At 38.8% G+C, this 13,037-nt stretch overlaps 1 protein-coding gene across 8 annotated transcripts in view; it reads right to left on the bottom strand.

The window, feature by feature from the left end:
• CEP152 (centrosomal protein 152) overlaps positions 1 to 13,037 on the bottom strand; it is a 101,838-nt gene that overhangs the window by 53,274 nt on the left and 35,527 nt on the right. For all 8 annotated transcript variants that reach the window (XM_027554060.1, XM_027554063.1, XM_027554062.1 and 5 more), the window contains exons 10-12: positions 12,582 to 12,729; positions 11,364 to 11,455; positions 10,472 to 10,635 (exon numbers count right to left, since the gene is read on the bottom strand). In XM_027554060.1, the coding sequence (XP_027409861.1) occupies positions 10,472 to 10,635; positions 11,364 to 11,455; positions 12,582 to 12,729 (404 nt within the window). The remainder of the gene's footprint in view (positions 1 to 10,471; positions 10,636 to 11,363; positions 11,456 to 12,581; positions 12,730 to 13,037) is intronic.

Genomic DNA, 13,037 nt, shown 5'->3' with positions numbered 1-13,037 from the left:
TATATTTACATATGTAAATGAAAGAGCTACAGCTACTGGTAATGTAGCTACTGCTGCTGCTGCTGCTGCTAAGTCGCTTCAGTCGTGTCCGACTCTGTGCGATCCCATAAGACGGCAGCCCACCAGGCTCCGCCGTCCCTGGGATTCTCCAGGCAAGAACACTGAAGTGGGTTGCCATTTCCTTCTCCAATGTAGCTATAGCTACGATGTAATGTAAGTCTCACAAACAAAATGTTGGTGAAAGAAAAATCTAAAGAAAACCTATATCTACAGAAAACCCACAGCTAGAGTCCATGCTTAATGGAGAACAGCTAAATACTTCCATGTAAAATCAGGAGCAACACAAGGATGTCTACTCTTGCCACTTCTGTCAACACTGTACTAGAGTTTCTAGCTAGAGCAATTAGTCAAGAAAAAGAAATAAAAGGCATTGGAAGGAAAGAAATACATCTATTTTCAGATGACATTATCTTGACTATAAAAGAGCCTAAGGAATTCACTAAAAAACTATTTGAACTAATTAACAAGTTAAGCAATGTGGCAGGATACAAGATCAATATATAAAATCAATTGTATTTCTATACACTAGTAGTGAACTGCCTGAAAATAAATTTAAGAAAACAATCCAAGGAATTCCCTAGTGGGTCTAGTGGTTAGGACTCCATGCTTCCATTGCAGGAGGCACAGGTTTGATCCCTGGTTGGGGAACTAAGATCCTCCAAGCTATGTGGTGAGGTCAGAAAAATAAATAAAAGATAAAACAATCCAGCAAAAAGAATAGCCAAGAGAATAAAACACTGCAGTAAGTTTAACAAAAGCATGACCCATACCCCAAAAACCACAAAATTATGAACGTGTATGACCAGTACACTGAAAGAAATAAAAGAAGACCAAAATAAATGGGAAAACACCCAGTGTTCAGGGATCAGGACACAATATTATTAAGATGGCAATATTCCTCCAAATTGTTCTATCGATTCCATACAATCCCTACCACAATCTTGCCTAATTTCTTTGCAGAAATTGACAGACTGATCATAAAATTCGTATAGAATTACAAGAGACTCAGATTAGCCAAAGAAATCTTGAAAAGGAAGAACAAAGTTGGAAGATTCACACTTTCCAATTTCAAAAGTTACTACAAAGATATGGCAATCTAGTGCATAAAGATATATAGCTCAATGAGATAAAATTGAGAGCTCAGAAACAAACACTCACATTCTCTATCAATTCATTTTTTGACAGGCATGCCAAAACAATTTAGTGAAACATAGTCTTTTCAACAAATGGTACAAAACAACTGGATATCCACATGCAAAGGAATAAAGTTAGACTCCTACCTCATATCATATGCAAAAAATTAATCCAAAATAGATTTCAAGACATAATATAAGAGATAATACTCTTAGAAGAAAACAGGTATAAAACTTCAGAATCTCAGATTAAAGAATGGTTTCTTAGAAATGTACAGGCAACCAAAGGAAAAAAAAATACGTAAATTAGCCTCCATAAAATTGAAGGCTTTTGTGCTTCAAAGCGTGCTATCAAGAAAGAGAAAAGACAGCTCACTCAATAGGAAAAAATATAGGCAAACCATGTATCTGACAAGGGACTTAAATTCAGGATATATAAATAGCTCTTAAAACTAAACAGTAAAAAGACAACCCAATTTTAAAATGGGCAAAAGATGTAATAGACATTTCTCCAAAGAAAATACACAAATGGCCAATCAACACATGAAAAAAATATTCAACATGACTAGCCATCAAGTGAAAACCACATCATTAGCAAATCACCATGATAAGAAACTATTTCATATCCACCAGGAAACTATAGTTTCTTAAATAAAAAATAACAAGTGCTGATGAAGATATAAAGAAACTGAAACCCTCGTTTATTGCCAGTGACAATGTAAAACAGTGTAGCCACTTCAGAAAACTGACCATTTTTCAAAATGTTAAGCATAAAGTTACCATATAAACCATCTAAAAAACCTGAAAAACATGTCCACTCAAAATATACAAGCAACTCCTGCAGCTCAATTCCAGAAAAATAAACGAGCCAATCAAAAAATGGGCCAAAGAACTAAATAGACATTTCTCCAAAGAAGACATACAGATGGCTAACAAACACATGAAAAGATGCTCAATATCACTCATTATCAGAGAAATGCAAATCAAAACCACAATGAGGTATCATTTCAGGCCAGTCAGAATGGCTGCAATCCAAAAGTCTACAAGCAATAAATGCTGGAGAGAGTGTGGAGAAAAGGGAACCCTCTTACACTGTTGGTGGGAATGCAAACTAGTACAGCCACTATGGAGAACAGTGTGGAGATTCCTTAAAAAACTGGAAATAGAACTAACTGCCTTATGACCCAGCAATCCCACTGCTGGGCATACACACCGAGGAAACCAGAATTCAAAGAGACACGTGTACCCCAATGTTCATCACAGCACTGTTTATAATAGCCAGGACATGGAAGCAACCTAGATGTCCATCAGCAGATGAATGGATAAGAAAGCTGTGGTACATACACACAATGGAGTATTACGCAGCCATTAAAAAGAATACATTTGAATCAGTTCTAATGAGGTGGATGAAACTGGAGACTATTATACAGTGTGAAGTAAGCCAGAAAGAAAAACACCAATACAGTATACTAATGCATATATATGGAATTTAGAAAGATGGTAACGATAACCCTGTATGCGACACAGCAAAAGAGACACTGATGTATAGAACAGTCTTTTGGACTCTGTGGGAGAGGGAGAGGGAGAGGGAGAGGGTGGGATGATTTTGGAGAATGGCATTGAACCATGTATAATATCATGTATGAAACGAATCGCCAGTCCAGGTTCGATGCATGATACTGGATGCTTGGGCTGGTGCACTGGGACGACCCAGAGGGCTGGTATGGGGAGGGAGGTGGGAGGGGGGTTCAGGATGGGGAACACATGTATACCCGTGGCGGATTCATGTTGATGTATGGCAAAACCAACACAATATTGTAAAATAATTAACCTCCAATTAAAATAAATAAATTTACATTTAAAAAACAAAACAACAACAAAAAAATTTGCAGCACTATTCGTAATAGCCCAAAAGTAAAATGATCCAAATAAATGTCCATTAGCTGATGAATAAACAAGCAAAATGTGCTATATTTGTACAATATTACTTGTTCAGAATATATTCAGAATATTACTTGGCTATAAAATGGATTGAAGTAGTGATACATGCTACAACATGGATGAACCGTGAAAGCATTATGTGCCAAGTGAAAGGAGCCAATCACAAAAAAAGCCAACCACATATTATATAAATCCATTAAAGTGAAATATACAGAATAGGAAAATCCATAGAGGTAGAAAGAAAACTAGTATTTGCCCGAGCTGCTGGTAAAGAATCCACCTGCAATGCAGAAGATCCCAGTTGGATTCCTGAGTGGGGAAGTTCCCCTGGCAAAGGGATTGGTACCCACTCCAATATTCTTGGGCTTCCCTGGTAGATGATAAAGAATCCACCTGCAATGTGGGAGACCTGGGTTCGATCCTTGGGTTGGGAAGATCCCCTGGGGGAGAGCATGGCAACCCACTCCAGTATTCTTGCCTGGAGAATCCCCATGGGCAGAGCCAGACAGGCTATGGTCCCTGGGGTCACACAGAGTCAGACACGACTGAGCAACTAAGCACAGCACAGTGAATACAGAGGGGATGACAGGGAATGACTGGTAACAAGTATTGGATTTCTTGTGGGGGAAGCTGAAATGTTTTAAAATTAGGTTGTGGTAATAGACGGACAACTCTGGGGATACTAAACGCACTGAACTATGTACACTTCAAATGGGTGAATTTTATGGTCCTGGAAATACAGTTGACCCTTGAACAACGTGGAGGGTTGGGGGCACTGGTCCCCCCTCCACCACCTGTAAAATAAAAATACATGTACTATGTTTATTTTAAAAATCCACATTCAAACCACAGTTCAAACCTATGTTGCTCAAGAGCCAACTGTATATCAAATAAAACTACAGAAAAAAGGAAAAAAGATAAACCACCTGATATATGAGTTCCCTCTAAATGAAGGCAAATCTCACATATAGTGTTCAGGCAAGAATAACTAGCTTTTAAAAGATAACAAGAAAACCAAAATAATTTAAGAGTTAAGACAGTAGCAAGCTCAACGTTATGACTAGAGAGAGGAATACGGGCTGGCAATGTTTTATTTCTTGATCTTGATGATAGTTCCATGGGAATTCATTTTAAAATCATACATTCAGCTGTACACTTATATTTCATACACTTTTATGTGTTATATTTTACAATGTTAAAAGGTTTAAAAAGCAAAGTTATAAAAAGTACTAGAAAAATACCATCAAGAAATCAAAAGGGAAAAGTGATGGATCTAACTACATAAAATTTTTAAACAGGAAGTGATAACCTTCAACAGTGCCTAGGGTACAGAGAAATAGGTACTATCATGATATGAGTAACAACACCTATCAAAAGCCTCAAACACGCATGCTCTTTGACAAGATTATTCATCCACATCTAAGGAAAGAAACCGAAGATGTGAATAAAGACCAGACTACAAGTATGCTTTTAGTTATAATACTGCATTACTTACGTTTAAAAAAAATTACTTATGTTTAAAAAAAATTTTTAAACAGTGTATTACTAACTAAAATATAGTTCCAAATATCCACTGATAAGTGTTTACAACAATATTTACTGATATCTAAGGATTTCAGAATGTACCAAGTTAAAAGACACATTTTAAAGTAATATATTCAATAATATTTTATTCTTTAGAAACCTACAAAACAGATAATGTGGAAGTTATATACCAAAGTGTTAATAGTAGTTTTCTTCCTGGGAGGGGAAGTAAGATTATGGCTGCTTTTAACTGGTATCTTCTAATGTTTCCATAAAAAAGGAGAAAGCTACATTTGAGAAGAAATAAACAGCTGATAGTATGTACTCTTAAAGTGAGGTGATAAAAATGGAACCTCATCTCTGCGGTCTTCCTCCACAAAACCCATTGAGAAAAACTTCAAATTCCAGGAGGGTCTTCCTTCCTAAAAACACTTGACCAGCATTTCTTAAACTGTCGAGGTCATCAAAAACAAGGAAAGTCAGGAGGAACCTAGGGAAAAATGACTCCTAAATGTAAGGGGGTATCCTAGATGTGATCTCGAAACAAAAAAGAACACCAGGTAAAAACGAAGGACATCTAAATAAACTATGGATGTTCGTTAATAATAATTCATCAGTATTAGTTCAAGAGTTGTACCATGCTGTTGTAAAATGTTAATAGGGAAAAATGGATGCAGGGTATGGGGTAATTCTTTGTCCTATGTTATTTTATAAATCTAAAACTGTTCTAAAAAATTAAAGTCTGTTTCTAAGAAAAAGGAAAAAGAATAGTATCCAGATTAACATAATTTCTCTAACTTTCAGTTTCAGATGATTCCAAATGAAACATTAAATATATACACACATATATATGCATACTGTGTATATACATACATGTACGCATACAGAAAGAGAAAGAGAAGATGAACAAAATATTAGGGGTTTTTTAATGCTACAATAGGAGCTCCTGGCAATGTACTACATGTTTATCAGTATACACAACTTTTAAAATATGTATTATAGTGTAAATATGTGTGTATGTATAGATCTCACCAACCTAAACCACTTCTACTTATATAGAAATACATGAGATAAATATAATTTACATAAGAAATATAAAACATATTGCAATACATCTTCCAGTGCTATACGACATGGTGAACTAACTTTCAAGCCGATAACAAATTATGCTTCTTTTCTTACTGAACACTGACAACTGAAACAGCACACCATGTACTCCTAGAGGGAGCCAAGTCAGAGCACAGAGAAAGTGCTAGCTAAAATAATTTTCTCTTCTTTTCCAAAAGGGAAAAGTCAGCAGTGGTGACTAGCTCTGTATTAGGCTCACTAGTGAGCCCTGGGGAGGGCGGTTCCCCTCAATCCAAATAAACTGTCCCTGATGAAACCTGCTGAGAAGACCGGAGGGGAAAGGCTTTCCACTTGTTAAATGTTTATTATTTGAGCTTCACAGCCAACTACAATAAGGAAGAAGGGAAGCTGTCTGCAGGCTGCATGCAGATTTAGCTACTCCAATTCCATGAATGTGAAGTAGAGCACAGGCTAAACCCTTAAGGTTTACTAAGCAGCAGCTTGAGGGAGATGGTAGTTGGGAATAAAAGCTTGGAGCCGCTAAAATTTGGGTCAGTGATTTGAAAGGAGCTCAAGTCAACAAAAGGAAAATTCTCAACATTGGCAAAGTGTTGCTTCCTTTGGTTCTAAGAAACATGATTCAGCAGAGAAAAGGTACAAATCTAATCTCTCCTGTACCTCCTCCCACTTTGAACTAAGGATACTTTTACTTTTTCCTCAAAGTGACTGAACAACAAACAAAGCTGAATTCTTATCCATTAAAACATTAGTGGGAGGGATAGTAAGTAAATAAGTGTGTGTTCAGTCATGTCCGCCTCTTTGCAACCCCATGGACTGTAGCCCACCTGGGTACTCTGTCCTTGTGATTTTTTCAGGCAAGAATACTGGAATGAGTTGCCATTTCCTCCTCCAGTGGATCTTCCCAACCCAGGGATCAAACCTGCAACTGTAGCATCTCCTCGTTGGTAGGCAGATTCTTTACCTACTGAGCCATGTAGCCAATGGTGGGAGGGATGACCGTAAGATATTGTCTTCACTTATCCTGCACTTCACTGAACATCTCCTTCCTTAGCCCCAATGACGAACCACCTGTTTTAGTTATCCCTCACTTTCCTGGTTGAACACTGGCATTCCTTTTGGTATGATAGCCATGTGATGTCTAGAGTTTATTATCCACAGGTGAAGGAGGAAACAGACAGAACAGGCTCCATCTTGGGCTGGACTGTGGATTTTGAGCTATATGCCCAGTATCAATGGAAACGACATACCAACTGGAAAACCAGACCGCACCCCCCCCCCGCCCCCGCCACCAGATAGAAGAGCCCCAGGGCTCGTACCTAGACCCTCAGTCACCTAAAAGACCCCCAAGTGTCTGTGTAACCAAATGGAATCATAAATTCTATTATGCTTTTTAGGGTATGACCACAGGCCTATTGATAATTGTCCACTGTTAACTACCTAGGCCTAAGACATATGAATCACAGGTTATCTCTGTATCTTTCTTTTCCTTTATTCAGCCTAGTTTCAGGGAATTTGGGGAGGTGGGTTTGGGCACGTACACTTAGGGTATATAAGGTTTTCACAAGGTCGGGGTCCTTGGCTAAGAGGAGACTCTGCCTGGGGTCCGCCAGTGTAATAAACTGCACTCCACTATCTGCATTGTCCTTCTGAGTGAGTTTGTTTCCTGGAACATGTGGCTACAACCCAGGGATGTGCTTTAAATTACTGTAGGATCTGGGTGATGATTACTAATTAAATAGAAAGGGCAAAGTAAATATATTTTAGTAAAAGTCAAGATGGAATAACTCTACATCAAAGATAAACCAACATATATAAACACACACACATATATACATGTATTATTTACCCAATTCCCAGACTAATTATGGCAAAAATTAAAGTTATAAGTTGCAGAGACATCTTTTTTGGCAGAAACTAAATCTTTAATCCTCTTTTTGAAAAAACATAGAAGAATGAAGTAGGGCAAACAGGTCTGACTGTCTCGCAAATATGAACTAACAGATTTACATGACAGTCAAGTTTTGGGCTGAAGTACTAGTTCTGTGGCTAAGCATCTGTCTTCTTGGGCTAAGGAGTTTGCTCTTTTGAGCTCCGGTTTTCCCAACTCTAAAATAATATGTCTCCCACGTTTCCCCCAAGATTTAAATGAGGATCAAAGACTTTTTATTAAATGTGTCCAATCAAAAGTTGATTAAGGGGAGGGAGGTTCAAGAGGGAGGGGATATATGTATACATATAGCTGATTCACTTTGTTGTACAGGAGAAACACAACATTGTAAAGAATTATACTCCAAGAAAAAAGATTAATATAAAATCTGATCAATGGTATATTTTAGCCAAGTATCTCTTAAATAATAATAGTAACAGCTACCACTGATTAAATGTCTAATATGTGCTAGAATTTATTACATGAGGCCCTTTATAGTCATTATCTATTTTAAGCCCCCAAGGGATATGCTATACTTTTACCTGATAGAAAAATCCTGATAAGAAAATAGGCTCAGAAAAGTCAAGAAACTTGCCCAAGGTCAGAAAGTTAGTAATAAACGGCAAAACTATGATTCAAAACAATTCTAGATCTAAAGACCATGCTCTTTCCACTGGCCCCTGAGAATTAATTGAGCATTAACAGGAAATGAGCCATTCACAGCAGTCAATTTTCCAGACGACTACATTTTAACTTTAAATTTGTATGTAAATCTGTTAAAAGCGCATTCATCCTCTTTTGCTTATAATTAACTAACCAAAGCTGAAGGCTTCCTTTGATAACTCAGGATCACAATTGTGGACATTCTGACGTGGGTCAGAACAGGCCTAAATGTATAAAAGCTGCTTACCCTGCTGCTTGGCCGCTCGAGCACTGTGGGTTCCTGTCGTTCTCTCCTTGCTGAGACTGAGCTGGCCGGCTGAAGGCCTGGCAGCACCTCTCCCAGCTCCCCGACCCATTTACTCTGTGGTCACTTAGGAAATCAGGTAACTCATGGATAGAGGAGCCGTGGATAGAGGAGCCTGGCAGGCTATAGTCCATGGGGTCGCAAACAGTCAGCCACGACTGAAGCGACTTACCATATACCCACATGCACACATGGGGTACCAACAAATCTAAGTCAATATGGCCCTGGGGTATGAGCCCCATGGTGGCTTCTAACAAATATGTCACACAATCTAGGTCTGCTGTTTGCTTCTTGGCGTCTGTCTGGATTGCAGTTGTGCTCTGTTGAGATGACAGTCCCTAAAGACTGACTTCCAGATAAGTAGAACCTCACTCAACTAATGGAACATTGTGTCCCACAGCATCACCTGACTGAGACCTTAAGTTACTGCATCTCATTTTGTTGTTTTGAAAATGGAATCACAGCACTAAAACAGGTTAGGTTCTAAAACTTACTATGGAACAAACTTTTCAGAGGATTCATATGTTTGCATTTACTTGCATGATACTTGAAACAGTGTACCAGGTAGTAAACACTTTGACTAAACACTAATGATGGCAAACTCAGTCTTAAACTATAAATTGGAAGGTGGTGGCTTCATTCAAGAAAGCGTTCAAGAAAGGCTTTCCTTAGCCTGAATGCAGTCTCTTCCAAATAAGCCTATCTTTCATCTTTATCCCAGGCCAGAAGAAGATATGGCTAAATGCCCCCTTTGTATGTTAAGCACTGCATTTAGCACACAGCACTTAGTGGCTTACAAGTATGTCTCCCTCTCTTCATCAGACAAAATATAAACTCCCTGTGGGAAAAGAGAGCATCTCTTTCATCTTCTGTACTCCACTCCCAGAGCCTTGCATAGTCCCTTCCAAATAGCAAATCCTTCAAACCATACATCCTTTCCTGCGTTTATCTTTTAAGTGTTTCATGATATCTAAATGTGCTCCCTCTTCTACCATGACCACTCCCTTCCCCGCTAGGCCCAGCAGGGACAGTGACGCACACCCTTCCATGAGATTCCTATAAAAATATGTGTTAAATAAGCAGCATTAAAATATATGTATTAAGCATAAAAGACAGAATCCCTATTTTAAAAGTAAGGTCACAGGGACTTCCCTGGTGATCCAGTGGTTACGAATCCACCTGGTAATGCAGGGGACATGGGTTCGATCCCTGATCAGGGAGGATTCCACACGCTGCAGGGCAACTGAGCCTGGGCACCGCAACTACTCAAGCCCGTGTGCCCCACAGCACCATGCTCCACAACGAGAAGCCACCACAACGAGCAGACCATGCACCGCAACCAGAGAGCAGCCCCGAACGCAACTAGAGAAAGCCTGTGCACAGCAACGAAGACCCAGCATAGCCATAAATAAATAAATAAGGTCACAGTAGGGCTCCTAGGGAAAATCAATGCTCATTTTCTCATATACCATTGACAAATGGCTGCTTTCAACACAGTTTTAACATAATAAAAATAATATGCTCTTGCCTTAATAAAACAGATACATAATTTAAGTAGTAGAATTTAACTTGTATATTTTAACTAAATTATTTTTACCTTATTGGAACTGACATGCCTATTGGTATTAAGACAGTACAATAGCAACGCTTGAGGTTTCTGTTCATTTTGATTTCTGACATTGGCAGTTCATTAGAAGTTGCTAAAATAAACTGTCCTGCACTAAGGAACCCCTGGGCAGTTGATCATTTCATGCCTGGTGCCGCTTGCTTATTATGCACCATCAATATTATTAATGTGAATTCTTCTATAGTAAAGTATTTTCTCCATACCTCTTAACTTTGGATTTTTTCCAGTTGACTTTCTTAATACCCAAATCAACATACGATTCAGTTAGTTCTATATTTAATTCTCCTTCTGAGTCACTTGGAAGTATTCCTAGTTTTGCAGCAGATTCATAGAGAGAAATTTCATCTTTTAGTTCTTTTAATTCTTCCTAAAACACAAAATAATTGAAAGCCATTTTCATTTTTTATAAGAAGGAATCGGTCATTCTTTCTATTCTTCAAAGTTCATTTTAATGATCAACAGAAGGCAGAAATGCTACTTCAAATACACGTTTTGGCATACATTAAAAATGTAAAGGCCAGCATATATCAAGATTTTCAGGTAAACTGAATGAACAAATAAAGTGAATGAGAAAGCAGATGTAAACACCGCTCTCACATCTCCCTCACTGACATTCCATCCTCCACAAAAAGCCTCCCTTGAGCTGAGAAGCTGGCGGCAGTGCATGTTGACTAAGAGTAGTGGACAGAGGAGACTGGTTTATTCTGCCAGTGGTGAAAAGGCACAAAATACTATACATCTTTCCAGGGAGGGGATACTGAACTCTTCCTCCGGGGGAAACATAACTGGTACTGGAGGAGGATGTGAGAAGACGGCAGTTGAACTGTAGGTTTCCCACACCTGTAGATAAACCTAACTCTGGGACACTCCCCAAGATGAAAGGACGTGCCATGTGAAGGAAGGGATGGGTCCCTTGCTCCACAGGTGGGCAGACCTGGCTACCCAGCTGTGTGGGTAAGGTTATGAATGACTCCTGTGGGCTGGATTGGAGATGGTCCAGCCACCATATACAGAGAAATCCAAGGTTCAGAAAGGTGAGGTAACCATTGCCTAATTCAGTTACCCAGAAAGTCTCTTCCTAGTGGCAACACTCACCTGCAAAGCCTTGCTCATGTTTTCACTCATAGCGAGTGCCTTTTGTGCTTGCTGCAGCTGGAGCTGGAGCTGAGCCACCTCCTGTACTGAGCCTGTGGGAGAAAGAACCACAGAATACGTCAGATGTAAAGGAACAAACTGCCTATGATATACAGAAGAACTTGCATCCACCAAGGCTATAGCCGGTGGGACTCAGAAAGCATATGTGTGGTGCTGACATTTTCAAGATTTAGTACGGCTGCCCAAAGGTCCTCGAGAAGCTGAAGACATGGGCTATTGTGACCTTGCCATGTCTTTAATTAAACCAGCCATGTCTACAGACCTTAACACTCCACAAGTCCTTTAATAGGAGCAGAACATTCTAGCTCACAGATCGCCAAAGTGAAAATTCTTTAGAACCCATTTCTACCTTCCAATAAGAAAACCACATCTTGCTGCCTTTAGCTTCTTTCTGAGTGCTTTTATTTCCACCACTCCCACCTCTACAGATATAAGAGGCGAACTAGGATTGTACCCTTGAAACTCCAGTAACCTAATATTTTAAATGGTTTAAAGGTTCCCACTTAAAAAGGACTTTATTGGGTTTCTTCAGAAGAAAATGAGCATCTAAGAAATGGTTAAGCAAAGTAATGATGGAGTATTAGGCAACTAAAGAAAATCATATTTTCAAAGCCTTTAATGGCAACCAAAAAAGGTTCAGTAAGTAATGCCATGTGGAACAAAGGATACAAAACTGAAATGACCTAAATGGAGTATGATGCGAATTTTGTCCCCACCAAAACACACACATACACACACACACACATTTAGACAGACTTCAACTTTTGAATAACCCATTCTTCAAACATTGTACCTGTCGTCTAAATTATTCAATTTTTGCACATTCAGCTTTGATTTGTTTTAAAATGTACTAGGTACAGAAGCAGGGAACTGTCTATACATGTTCATTTGTGAACAACATTAACAGTTGTCTCTGCATAGTAGGATTATTGGCTATTTTTATTTTCTACTTTATACTTGTCTGGATTTCCCCAACTGTCTAATGGAAAATACACCACATCTTCATAGACATACAGCAGTAACAATGTTCAGAAAAATTGTCACTGATGAACTTTTCTGTTTTTTTCTGGATTTTTATAGTAATTCATGGATCCTACTATGCCCGCTCCACATTTTCTCCTAGCCTTCTGGGGAGCCAGCACCCACACAGACACCCACCTGAGTGCAGCAGGTTGGCGCACTGCTTCTGACTCTCCTCCAGGCTTCTCGTCAATCTGTTAATGATCTCAGTCTTCTCTAATCTGGTTGCCTCTTGATTCCTTTCCAATTGTTTAACCTGATCTTTCAAATGACAGCAGATATCTTCCTAAACAGAAAAAGCATCCAAGAAGTCCTCTTCATAATCAGTTATTGTATATTAAACTAACAATTATGACCTTACATCTTTGGATTTTAAGTCAAATATAAAATCATTACCTGACAGGATCACCTCTTTTCCAAGGTCAAGTGCACAAGTTTGAGTCAGGAGAACAAACTGGTCAGTCACCGACTGCTCAGTCTGTTTTTCATTTAGGTTGAATTTGAATCTGATGGCTTCTAAAGTCTCTCTCTGCTCTATATACCTAAGACACTGTTATTATAAAACTGGATTTTATTCAAGCCAAAGGAAATGTA

This window comes from Bos indicus x Bos taurus, chromosome 10 (genome assembly GCF_003369695.1).
Source record: "Bos indicus x Bos taurus breed Angus x Brahman F1 hybrid chromosome 10, Bos_hybrid_MaternalHap_v2.0, whole genome shotgun sequence".
Classification (NCBI taxonomy): domain Eukaryota; kingdom Metazoa; phylum Chordata; class Mammalia; order Artiodactyla; family Bovidae; genus Bos; species Bos indicus x Bos taurus.
This window is presented reverse-complemented; position numbering and strand designations above follow the sequence as displayed.